This window comes from Penaeus monodon, chromosome 36 (genome assembly GCF_015228065.2).
Source record: "Penaeus monodon isolate SGIC_2016 chromosome 36, NSTDA_Pmon_1, whole genome shotgun sequence".
NCBI lineage: Eukaryota > Metazoa > Arthropoda > Malacostraca > Decapoda > Penaeidae > Penaeus > Penaeus monodon.
In genome coordinates this window covers 30,071,998-30,084,497 of record NC_051421.1, presented here as the reverse complement: position 1 = coordinate 30,084,497, position 12,500 = coordinate 30,071,998, and the positions used below count along the sequence as shown (strand labels likewise).

At 43.3% G+C, this 12,500-nt stretch overlaps 1 protein-coding gene across 1 annotated transcript in view; it reads left to right on the top strand.

Moving 5' to 3' along the window:
* Positions 1-12,500, top strand: part of LOC119595447 (fibroblast growth factor receptor-like 1) — a 117,156-nt gene that overhangs the window by 72,259 nt on the left and 32,397 nt on the right. The window contains exons 3-5 of the mRNA XM_037944567.1: positions 5,998-6,113; positions 9,942-10,098; positions 11,838-11,983. Of these exons, the coding sequence (XP_037800495.1) occupies positions 5,998-6,113; positions 9,942-10,098; positions 11,838-11,983 (419 nt within the window). The remainder of the gene's footprint in view (positions 1-5,997; positions 6,114-9,941; positions 10,099-11,837; positions 11,984-12,500) is intronic.

The window sequence follows — 12,500 nt, the reverse complement described above, 5'->3', positions numbered from 1 at the left end:
AGCGAAGGGGGAACCGCGGGAGAGTAATTCGGCCGGAGGAAAACATATTAACGCGCCTCGTAAACTTTTTTTACGTCTCCCTATATATACAGGAAGCTGTAGATCTCACGCGGATTCTGCGGCCGGTTTCCCGAGGCCCGGGATATTCTCTCTCTCTCTTTCTCTCTCTCTCTTCTCTTCTCTTCTTTTCTCTTCTCTCCCTCTCTCTCTCTCTCTCTCTCTCTCTCTCTCTCTCTCTCTCTCTCTCTCTCTCTCTCTCTCTCTCCTCTCTCTCTCTCTCTCTCTCTCTCTCTCTCTCTCTCTCTCTCTCTCTCTCTCTCTCTCTCTCTCTCTTCTCTCCCCAGTGTTTCTTTCTTTTCTCTCTCTCTCATCGCCCGTTTCTTTCCCATTATGCATCTCCTACCTTTGTCTCTTTCCCTCCCTCCCCTCTTTCACCAAATTCTCGCTCTCCCTCTTCTCCCGTTTCCCTCCTTTTCCCTTTTCTCCTTCGTTTATCTCTCCCTCTCCCTCTCTCTCTTTTCCTTCTCCCTTTTTACCTCCCTCCATCCCTGCTCTTGTAATTTCATCCTTCTCCCTCCTTCCTCTGTCTATCCCTCTTCCCTTCCTTCCTTTTCCCAGCCTCTCCCCTTTCTCCTTCCTCTTTCTCCTCCCTGTCTATTCCCTCATTCCTCTTTTCTTCCTTCCCTCTTCTCTCCTCCTTCTGCTATCTCTCTCTTCCCTCCTTCCCTTCTCCTTCCTTCCTTCCTTCATTCCCCTTCCTCACTTCTAGCCCCTTTCTTCTTTCCCCCTTCCTCTTTCCCTCCTCTTCTTCCATCCTTCCTTATTCCCTCCCTCTCCCTTCCTTCCTCCATTCCTTCCTTCATTCTTCCATCCTTCCCTTTCCCTCCCTCTTCCTCTCCCTCTTCCTCTCCCTCTTCCTCTCCCTCTTCCTCTCCCTCTCCTTCCCCTCCTTCAATCTTCCATCCTTCCCCTTTCCCTCCCTCTTCCTCTCCCTCTTCCTCTCCCTCTCCATTCCATCCTTCTCGCCAAAACACGCGCACAATATCAGTACCGCTGACACCCAGGCGTCCAGGATCTCTCCTCACCTGTCAGAATAGTCTCCTGACAGTGTGATCAGTTAGAGAACAGGAGAGAGACATCTGTTCGTACGCTGTTGTTATTACTATTATCTCCAGCTCCTCTGTTATCATCTCTTTGTTCCTGATATGTTATCTTCTCTCGTTTTTTTTTTTCGTTCGTTCTGTGTGTGGTTTTCTTGTTTCATTTTTTTTTTTTGGTTGGGTGTTCACGTTTTTCGTTTTTATATTGTCGTTTTATTGTCGTTATTATTATTGCTGTTATTGTTATTGTTGTTGTTATTATTTTTGTATTATTATCAACATACTTATTATTATTATTATTATTATTATTATTATTATTATCATTATCGTTATTATTATTATTATTATTATTACTATCATTAGCAAAGTTATTATTATTATTATTGTTGTTGTTGTTGTTATCGTTATAAATATTATCATTATTTTTACCATGCTACGAGTATTAATATCATTATTACTGTTATTGTTACTGATATTAATATCATTATTGTTATTATTATTGTTGTTATTTTTTTCTTGCTTATTTTGAATTGTTATTATTTCATCATCATTATTATTGTTATCATGTTAGCAGTATTAGCAGTATCAATATCTTCATTATTATAATTCTTTTTGATAAACATGATTTTCATTCTTGTTACCATCATCATTATTATTTTATTAGTATTACCATTATTCAGCTGCTCTTTGGGTATGTTATTTCTTCTTTTACTCTATCCTTTTCCTCTCTTTTATTCGTATTTTGTGTTATCATATTCTCCTTTATCTCCTACATCAAAATTCCCCACAAGATGATGAAATCCATTACATTCTTTTTATGGTCCTTTTTCCATGGCACTGCCTGGCACTCCACAAAGCATATTTTCTTTCTGCTCTTTGTTGCTTTTCTTTCATTCTTTCGTTTTTTTCGAGAGATAGAGAGAGAAAGTGAGAGAGAGAAAGTGAGAGAGAGAGAAAGAAAGAGAGAGAGAGAAAGAAAGAGATAGAGAGAAAGAAGAGATAGTGAGAAAGTGAGAGAGAGAGAAAGAAAGAGAGAGAGAGAGAGAGAGAGAGAGAGAGAGAGAGAGAGAGAGAGAGAGAGTCTTATTATTCCTATTTATCCCGTTGTTTCGTTTTCCCTCCTTCGTCTGTCAGCTGTAGCTTTCCCCTTTGTCAAGGGTTGTTATTTTCACGTCAGGAAAGGGATTTTCTGTCGAAAATGTGTGCGTGATTGTATTTGTGTGTGTGTGTGTATGTGTGTTACAAGATAAACCCTTTGGCAATGCACAAGATTGTTTGCCATTGACATGATATTTGTGAATCGCCTCCCCTTCATTTTGAACTGATGTTGGTTTATCTAATTTCCTGCGGAATTGGAAAATTGTGTTGCATTTTTCCTCCGTGTTTGCAATCATTGGCATCAATTAAATACATCTCTCTGCATGAAAAGCGGGGAATCATAACTCTTCTAATTGCAAGAAATTTAAATGATATTTTATTTTATTACATAAACGTACATTACAAAGGCAGTAAAAAAAAAAATAACGGCAATTAATGTTAAATATTTATGATTCTTATCGATGTTTTTTTTGAACTCATCACTGACCCCCCCCAAAAAAAAAAAATATAAAATATATATAAAATATAAAATATATAACCATATTTATATATATATATATATATATATATATATATATATATATATAAGTCAAACCAAATTACAGAATATGCTGAAAGGTTAGCGTACTGTACTACTATCATCAGCACATCCAAAACACGATATATTGTACCCTTGAACAGTGCTACGGTTCGAGGGAGAGATTCATTTAAGAAGAACAGGGCATCTTTAAAGAACAATGGACTGAGGGTTGTAAGGAAAAGAACACCCCCTCCCCCCCCACACACACACACGCAAAAAAAAAAACAAAACTATATATATTTATCAAAAATCGCGTTCGAGTGACTGAATAAAAGGTAGAATTTAAAAATATCAGAGGAATAGGATTACGATAGAAATGAAAATGATAAACGGAGGAAGTGTAAGTGAATTAGTGATGATTTTAGTGGTGAAAGAATAACCAGAAATAAAGAAGACAAGCGGAAGAAGAAGAGAATGCATTTAGTGATGAACAAAAAGATGAGTGAATTAATAATGAGTTTGAGCTACGGATGAATTAGTGATGAGTTCGTAGATGAATGACAAGAGATGATGACTTAAGAGGCAAGAGTAGATGAAACCAGGACACAATACTGTATAAATAAATGGATAAAAAACGGATAAATGATAAAATTGATGAGTGATAATATTAAATAAAGTATGACCTGGACAAAAGGTAAAGAAGGGGAGAAACAGAGAAATAAAGCTGTAAAAGAGACCAGAATAATAAGAAATAATAATAATAAATATAAATAAATGAAAAAAAAGTGGGGAGGATTTAGATATAGAGAAAATGTAGTCCGCATCCATCTGCAGAAAATTTTGGTTTTTTCCGTTCGAAAAGAAAAGACAATTTACAAAAAGCGTGAAGGCAAGAAATTTTTTTTCCCAACAGGAGGGGGAATTTTCCGGGGGAATAGAAAGGAAAACAAGGGAAGGGAGGGGAAGGGGGGAGAAATTTTTTTTTTTTTTTTGGGGTTTTTTAAAAAAAGGGGGAAAAAAAAAAAAAAAAAAATAATTTTTTTTGGGGGTGGTGGTGGGGGGTGGTTTTTGGGGGGGGTGGGGGGGGGGGGGGGGGGGTGGGGGGGGGGGGTTTTTGGGTGTGGGGGGTTTTCTTTTTTTGGGGGGGGGTTTTTTTTTGGAAAAAATTAGGGTTTTTAAAGGTTAAGTAATTGTTAGTTAAAAAATTTTAAAAAGAACCCCCCCCCCCCAAAGTAAAAACCCAAAAAAAAGGCCGGAAAGCGGGAAAGGGGGCCCCAAACCCTCCCCCCCCCCCCCTCTCCCCCCTCTCTTTCCCCCGCCCCCCCCCCCTCCCCCCCCGGGGGCCCCCCCCTCTCCCCCCCCCCCCTCCCCCCTTTTCCCCCCTCCTTCTTCCCCCCTTTTTTTTTTTTTTTCCCCTCGCCCCTTTTTCCCCCCTTCCCCCCCCCCCCCCCCCCTCCCTCCCCCCTTCTCCCCCCTCCCCCTCCCCGCCCCCCCCCCTTTTTCCTAAAATGGAAAAAAGCCCCTCCTTGCATCCCCCCTTGTTCGTCGAAAAACCCGCTTTGGTGAAGAAGTATTTTTTTTTACCCCCCCTGTTTCTTTTCCCAAAGCCCCAACAAAAGCCCCCAAATTTTTCCCTCCCCTTTTAAAGCACCCCAAATTTTTTTTTTTTTTTCCCCCCCCTTTTTTTTAGGGGGGGGGGGGGGTGGGGGGTTTTTTGCCCTTTTTTTTTTGCCCTTTTTTTCCCTCTAAAAGCTTTTTCTGTGACGCCTTTTCAGGCTTTCGGTCGGCCATGGGGGAGGTGGGGGTATTTTTGGGGGGCATTTTTAAAGGTTTTTTTGGTTTTCTTTTTTCCCTTTTCCCTTTTTTTTTCCCCCTTCCTCATTGTTTTTCTTTTTTCCTTCTCCCCCCTTTGCTTCTCCCTTTCCCCCCTTCTTTTTCCCTCCCCTTTTCCTTTTTTTTTTCTTTTTTTTTCCTTTCCTTTTCTCCTCTTTTCCCCCCCCCCTTTCTCCTTTTCTCTCTCCTTTCCCTCTCTCTCTCTTCTTTTCTCCCCCACCCCTTTCTTTCCTTTTTTTCCTCCTCCCTCTCTCTCTCTCTTCTCCCCCTCCTCTCTTCTCCTCCCCCCTTTCCCCTCTCTTCTCCCCCCCCTCCCCCTTTCCTTTCTTCCCCCCCCTTCCCCTTTTTTTTCCCCCCCTTTTCCTTCTTCCCCCCCTCCCCACCCCCCTTCCTCCCCCCCCTCTCCTCCCCTTTTCCCTCCCCCCCTCTCTTTTTTTTTTTCCCCTTTTTCCCTCTCTTTTTCCCTCCCCGCCCCTCCCCCCCCTCCCCTTTTTCTTTTTTTCTTTCTTGCTCTCTTTCTCTCTCTTCTCTCTTCTCCTCTCCTTTCCCCTCCTCTCTCTCTCTCCCCCCTCTTCTTTCTTTTCTTTTTTTTCTTTTTCTTTCTCTCTCTCTCTCTCTTCTCTTCTCTTTCTTCACTCCCTTCGTCCCCCTCTCTTCCTTTTCCCCTCCCCCCCCTCTCCTCCCTCCCCCTCCCTCCCCCCCCTCCCTTTCGGGGCCTTCTTCTGTCTCCCCTTCTCCCTCTCCCTCCCTTTTCTTCTTTCTTCCTTTTTTTCATTCTCTCCCCTCCCTCCCTCCCTCTCTTCCTCCTCCCCCTCCTCTCTCTCCCCCTTTTTCTCCTTTCTTCCTTTTCCTCCCCTCCCCTCTCCCCCTTTTTCCCCCGCCGCTCCCCTTTTCGTCCTCTCTCTCACCCTCTTCCCTTTCTTTCTTTTTTTCCCCTTTTTTCTTTTCTTTCCCCCTTTCTCTCTCTCTCTTCCTCTCTTTCTTTTTCTTTCTTTCTTTCTCCTCTTCTTCCCTTCTCTCTCTCCTTCTTCTCTTCTCTTCTCTCTCCCCGCTCCCTCTTCCTCTCCTCTCTCCTCTCTCTCTTCTCTCTCTCTCTCTCCCCCCCCCCCCCCCCCCTCCCCCCCTCCTCCCCCCCACCCCCCACCCACCTCCTCCCCCCATCCCCCCCCCCCCCTCCCCCTCCAACTCTTCCTCACTCTCGCTCTCTCTCCCCCCCCCCCCTTTCCCCCCAATCCAAACCCTTTTTCCCCTTTTCCCCTCTCTCCTCTCTCTCTTCTCCCTCTTTTCCCCTCTCCTCTCTCCCTCTCTCTCCCCTCTCTCCCTCTCCCTCTCCTCTCTCTCTCTCCCCCTCTCTCTCTCCCCCCCCTCCCCCCCTCCCCCCACCCCTCCCCCCACCCACAATCACTAACCTCTTCTCCCTCTCTCTCTCTCTCTCCTCCCTCACAGGAGAACCCCGCGTGACGGAGCGATGGGAGGCGAGGAAGGTGGTTCGCCAAGGGGACATCGTCAAGCTTCCCTGCCCCATCACAGCTAACCCGGATCCGTTTTACGAGTGGTTTAAGGTGAGTCGGGTCGGATGATGGATGGATAGATAGGTAGGGAGATAGATGGAGGATGATGGTGGGGTAGATTAGAAGATTTGGGGGATAGAGGATGGAGATTTGATAGATAGGGAATAGATGGGTGGGTTAAAATGGGGGATGTGGAGGTAGGTTTGTGATCCGGATCGGATGTGGATGGATGGGTAGGGAGATAGATGGTGGTGGAAGGAGTAAATGGATTAATAGGAGATAGATGAGGAAGATTAGTGATGGGAGGTAATGGATGGGTGATAGGGAGGTAGATGGAGGGTGGATAGGGAGGTAGATGGATGGGTGGATAGGGAGGTAGATGGATGGGTGGATGGGGAGGTAGATGGATGGGTGGATAGGGAGGTAGATGGTTGGGTGGATAGGGGGGTAGATGGATGGGTGGATAGGGAGGTAGATGGATGGGTGGATAGGGAGGTAGATGGATGGGTGGATAGGGAGGTAGATGGATGGGTGGATAGGGGGGTAGATGGATGGGTGGATAGGGAGGTAGATGGATGGGTGGATAGGGGAGGTAGATGGATGGGTGGATAGGGGGGTAGATGGATGGGTGGATAGGGAGGTAGATGGATGGGTGGATAGGGTGGTAGATGGATGGGTGGATAGGGAGGTAGATGGATGGGTGGATAGGGAGGTAGATGGATGGGTGGATAGGGAGGTAGATGGATGGGTGGATAGGGAGGTAGATGGATGGGTGATAGGGGGGTCGATGGATGGGTGATAGGGGGGTAGATGGATGGGTGGATAGGGAGGTAGATGGATGGGTGGATAGGGAGGTAGATGAATGGATAGGTTTAAGGTGAGTCGGATCGGCTGATGGATAGATAGGTAGGGAGATAAGTAGGTGGATGGATAGGGAGATAGATAGATAGATGGATAGGGACATACATAGATGGATGGGTAAATAGAGTAAATGGATAGGGTGGATTAGATTTATTAGATTATCATCATTATCATATCATTATCATAATCATCATCATTATCATCACCATCACCACCATTACCATCATCATCATCATCATCATCACTATCACATCACCATCCCATTCCCCATCCCCATCCCCATCCCCATCCCCATCCTTCCTCCCCATCCCCCCTCCTCATCCCCATCCCCATCCCCATCCTCATCCCCATCCCCATCCTCATCCCCATCCCCATCCTCATCCCCATCACCATCACCATCCCCATCCTCATCCCAATCCCCATCTCATCCACATCCCCATTCAATCCCAACGCCATCATCCTCATCCCCATCCCATCATCATCCCATCCCCCTATCCCAATCCTAAATCACAATAACAAGATCCATCACCCATCACCATCCTACATGCCCCCATCTCATCATAATCACCCATCCCCATCCTCATCCCACCATCCCCATCCTAATCCCACATCCCCATCTCCATAACCAATAAACATACCTCATACAATCACCATCCTCATCCCATTCACCATCACTCAGCACACTCCACCATCCTCTAGCCCCACCCATCCTCATCCCCATCCCCATCATCAATACCCAAGAATAAAACACCTAAGCACCAGCCTCATAAAACTCCAGCATCCCATTCACCATCCCATCCCCATCACCCTCCTACATCCCAATCAACATCTTCATCATCATCCCCATACCCCATCCTAATCCTAATCCCCAATCCCCCCCCCATCCTCATCCCCATCACATCATCATCACCCCTCCTCATCCCCATCCTCATCCCATCCTATCACCATACCTATCCCCATCCACATCCTCATCCCCATTAACACATATCATCCCATTCCCCATCCTCATCCCACATTCCCCATATCATCATATCCCCATCCCATTCCTCATCCCATCCCCAATAACCTCATACACATACCATTCCTCATCCCATCCCAATCCTCATCCCATACCATATTCATTCCCCGATCCTCATACAAGCCCATACTAATCCCCATCCACATCCTATCCCCATACACATCTCAGCCAATCCACATCTCCATCCCCATCCCCATCACTCAATCCCCTCACCATCCTAATCCCCATCCCCATCCCATCATCACAATCATCAATCCCAATCCCCATCCTCTCCCCATCCTCAGAACATCCCCATCCCCTTCCCTATCCCCATCCTCATCCTCATCCCATCCCCAGAAACCATCATAATCCCAATCCCCATTAACCATCCCATCACCCCCAAAACCATCCTAATCATCATACCCATCCCATTCCTCATCCCCATCCAATCCCACCCCATCCCCATCCTCATCATAAGCCCAAATCCCCATACTCATCCTACATCCCCCATCCCTAATCCCCATTCCTATCCCATCATCATCAGAACCATCACTATCAATCACCGTCATTGCCATTATCATAACCATCATATTAATATATCAATAAATCTTTATTGCTGGTATGCATATCATCAGTGAGAGTAGCTGCATTCTCTTTACAAACATTTTGAAAATAGTTTTAAATGGCACACTCTCCCCCACTCACATGCATTCACACACAGGGACATAGGCTCTCTCTCTCTTCTTCGCTCTGGCTCGTCGTCTCTCTCTCCCTCTCTCTCCTCTATATTTCCCTCCCCTCTCTCTCTCTTCATCTCTCCTCTCTCTCTGTCTTCTATTCTCTCTCTCTCTCTCTCTCTCTCTCTCTCTCTCTCTCTCTCTCTCTCTCTCGTACACACACATACAAAGAGAGAGGGAGAAAGAGAGAGAGATATAGATAGATAGATAGAGATAGAGATAGAGGGAGAGAGAGAGAGTGAGTGAGTGAGTGAGTGAGTGAGTGAGTGAGTGAGTGAGTGAGTGAGTGAGTGAGTGAGTGAGAGAGAGAGAGAGAGAGAGGGGGGGGGGGAAGCGAGAGAGAGAGAGAGAGACAGAGAGAGAGAGAGAGAGTGAGAGAGAGAGAAGAGAGACGCAAACGCACACAGACACAGGCAGTTTATGTTGCAAATTATTGCAAACATAAAACTTTGCAGAGCCATAATAGAACTTAATAGATGCTGATAAGTGCATGCAATATAATTGGTATCGTTTACAAATGCACTATCAACTTCATGTTTTCGAATCATATTAAAAGAGAGAGAAAGAGTGAGTCCGCAAGTTAGTAGGAGAATGAGAGAGGGGGAGGGGGAGAGCGGGGGGGGAGAGAGAGAAGGGAGACGAGATGGGAACAGAAGAGAGAAAGAGGGAGGGCAGGGTGAGAAAGAAAGAGGGTGGGAGGATGAGAGAGAAAGAAGGGCGGGAGGGTGAGAAAGAGAAAAGACGAGAGAGAGAGAACGAGAGAGAGAGAGAGAGAGAGAGAGATGAGGGAGATTATCGAGAGCAGGAGAGAGGAGGAGAATTGGAACCATTCGAGAAAGAGACAAGGTAGGAAGAAGAAAACCGCACGAAGGGAAGAGGGTTAAGAGAGGAAGCATTAAGGCGAGAGAAGACACCATTAGGCACAGAGGATACAGTAGAGTTCGGGAAAAGGTGAAGAAGGAGAGTAAGGGAAGAAGAAGAGAGAGAGAGAGAGAGAGAGAGAGAGAGAGGGAGAAATGGAAAAAAAGAGAAAAAGAGAAAGGAAGAGAAATACAAATACACAGACAGACAGACACAGAATTACACATTTTATTTTTTTTAAACACAAACGCCCAACAATCACCCAGAAACGCCATGCAACCCCCCACCCACACCCACACCCACACATACTTTCAAAGAAAATAAAAATAAAAATAAAAAATAAAAAGTTCAACACGGAACTAACCCAACACCTTCCACCCCCCTTCCCCCCCTCTTCCCCCCCCCCCCTCCCCCCCCCCCCAGGACCGCGAGGAAGTCCGGGCGAGCTGGCAGCGTTACAACACCAAGAATCACATCTTAAGAATCAAAACGGCGAAGGTGGAAGACTCAGGAACCTACACCTGTTTGGGAGTAAACGGTTTCGGACAGGTGAACGTGTCAATGCACCTGATCGTCTTAGGTGAGTGGATGTTGGTTCGTTTTTTTTTTTTTTGTGGGGGGGGTGATTTGGGTTCCTTGGTCTAATTATTATTTTTTTTTCTTTTTTTTTTTGTCTGGTTTGGATCATTTCCTATTTGTATTTTTTTTTTTCTAATTTTCTCGTTTTTAGGGGTTGAAGTGATGTGTTTTCGATTTGGTCCGTGGCCCAATTTCTTTCTCGTTTTCTCTGGGTTAGTGCATGTCACTTCGTTGATATTCGGTTAGTTTTTTTTGGCCTGAATTTTCCTTCTTTGGGATGGGTTCATAAGGGTTCAGTTTGGTTCATTGGCCCAAATTTTCATCTCAAAGTTAGGGTGATATAGATTCAATTTGGTTCCTTGGCCCAAATTTTCATCAAAAGGGGTAGGGTGATATAGATTCAACTTCGGTTATTGGCCCAAATTTTCATCGTGATATAGATTCAATTTGGTTCATTGGCCCAAAATTTCCTTTTCTTTGACCTTCCTCTTCCCTTGCTTTATTTCTAATTGTCTTGGACCAGTTCCTTCTTTCTTCTTCGTGTTTGTTTTTCTTGTTTATTTATTTTTCATTTTATCTTTTATTCTTCTCTCTCGCTCCCTTGGGTCATTAGACTTTTCGAAATTTGTTCCTGAGCCAAATTTCCTATTTTTTTATCTATTTTTTTCGTATTTTCTTCTCTTTCTCCTTTCTTCTCTCTCGTTTTCTCCTTCTCTTTCTCTCTCGTTTTCTCCTTCTCTTTCTCTCTTATTTTCTCCTTCTCTTTCTCCTTTCTTCTCTCTTATTTTCTCCTTCTCTTTCTCCTTTCTTCTCTCTTATTTTCTCCTTCTCTTTCTCCTTTCTTCTCTCTTATTTTCTTCTCTTTTTCCTTTTTCTTATTTTTCTTTCGTGAGTTTCTTCACCTTTTTTTCTTTTTTTTTAAATCTTATTTCTGTCTCTGTTTCGTGCACGTTTTAGTACATATCCCCCTCTTCCTCCTTTATCAGCGTATTTACATATTTATCTTTTATTATTAATCTCAATTCTTCCTTTTATATAATTCCCTTTTTTTTATTGGTCTCCCATTTTTCATATTCTGAAAAAAAAATTCAGTCGTATATTTCATGAAAGTTATTTCATAAAAAAAATAAGATAAGATAACGAAGTACTTTCAGGCAATTTCAGGTTTCATTTTGCTTCACTTTTGATAAGGAATTGAGATAAGGAAATGGTAATTAGCAATTGGGAATAGGAATTTAGGACGCAATAAAGTATGTTTTTTTTTTCATTTTCTTGCCTTCCGTTTTTTTTTTTTTTTTTTTTTTTACTTCTTCCCTTTCTTTTCTTTTTTTTCCTTTCTCTTTTTACTTTCTTCTTATTATGTTTTCCTTCTTCTTTTCCTACTTCTTTTTGTTTCTTCTTCTTTTACTTCTTCCTATTCTTCTTCTTCTTTTTCCTCTTTCTCTTTTTTTCCTTATTCTTCTCCTTCTTAATTTTCTTCTTCTTTTCCTATTTCTCACACTTTTCCTTCTTCTCCTTCCCCTTTTTTCTTCTTATTTTACTTCTTTTTTCTTCTTCATCTTCTTCTCGTGTTATCTGTCTCTTCTTCCCTCCTTTCGACTTCGTTCCTCATCTTAAAATTTTATTCTCAATCAAATTTCATCTTTGCAGATCTCTTTCCCACAACTAAAATAATCAGTCAATGAATGATGAAAACACGTAAAGGAGATCTGTGATGTGACCTTTGTTGACCTCCCTCAGGGTCAGACGAGCCCCCGGGGAACGTGCAGGTGCCCATCCTGACGGAGGTGGATCCCAAGGGCAACATCCAGCGCCGCCAGGGGGAGTCTGTGACCCTCACCTGCCGCGCCAAGGGGCTGCCCACGCCGACGGTCACGTGGCATAAGGTGAGAGGAGGTTTAAGCGGTCGTGCACGCGCCTGCGGGTACCTAAACGCATACGGATGGGAACATATGCACTCATTCTCATTCTCATTCACGCACACACACACACACACACACACACATATATATATGAATATATATATATATATATATATATATATATATATATATATATATATATATATATATATATAATATATATGTATGTATGTATATATTTATATATATTATAATATATGATATAATATATATATATGTGTATATATGTGTGTGTGTGTGTGTGTGTGTGTGTGTGTGTGTGTGTGTGTGTGTGTGTGTGTGTGTGTGTATGTGTATATACATATGTATATAATATGAACATGCATACATGTTATATGTATGTATGTATGTATGTATGTATGTATGTATGTATATGTATATGTACAGAATATGTATGCATATATATATATATATATATATATTATATATATATAATATATATATATATATATATATATATTTGTGTATTTATATATATATA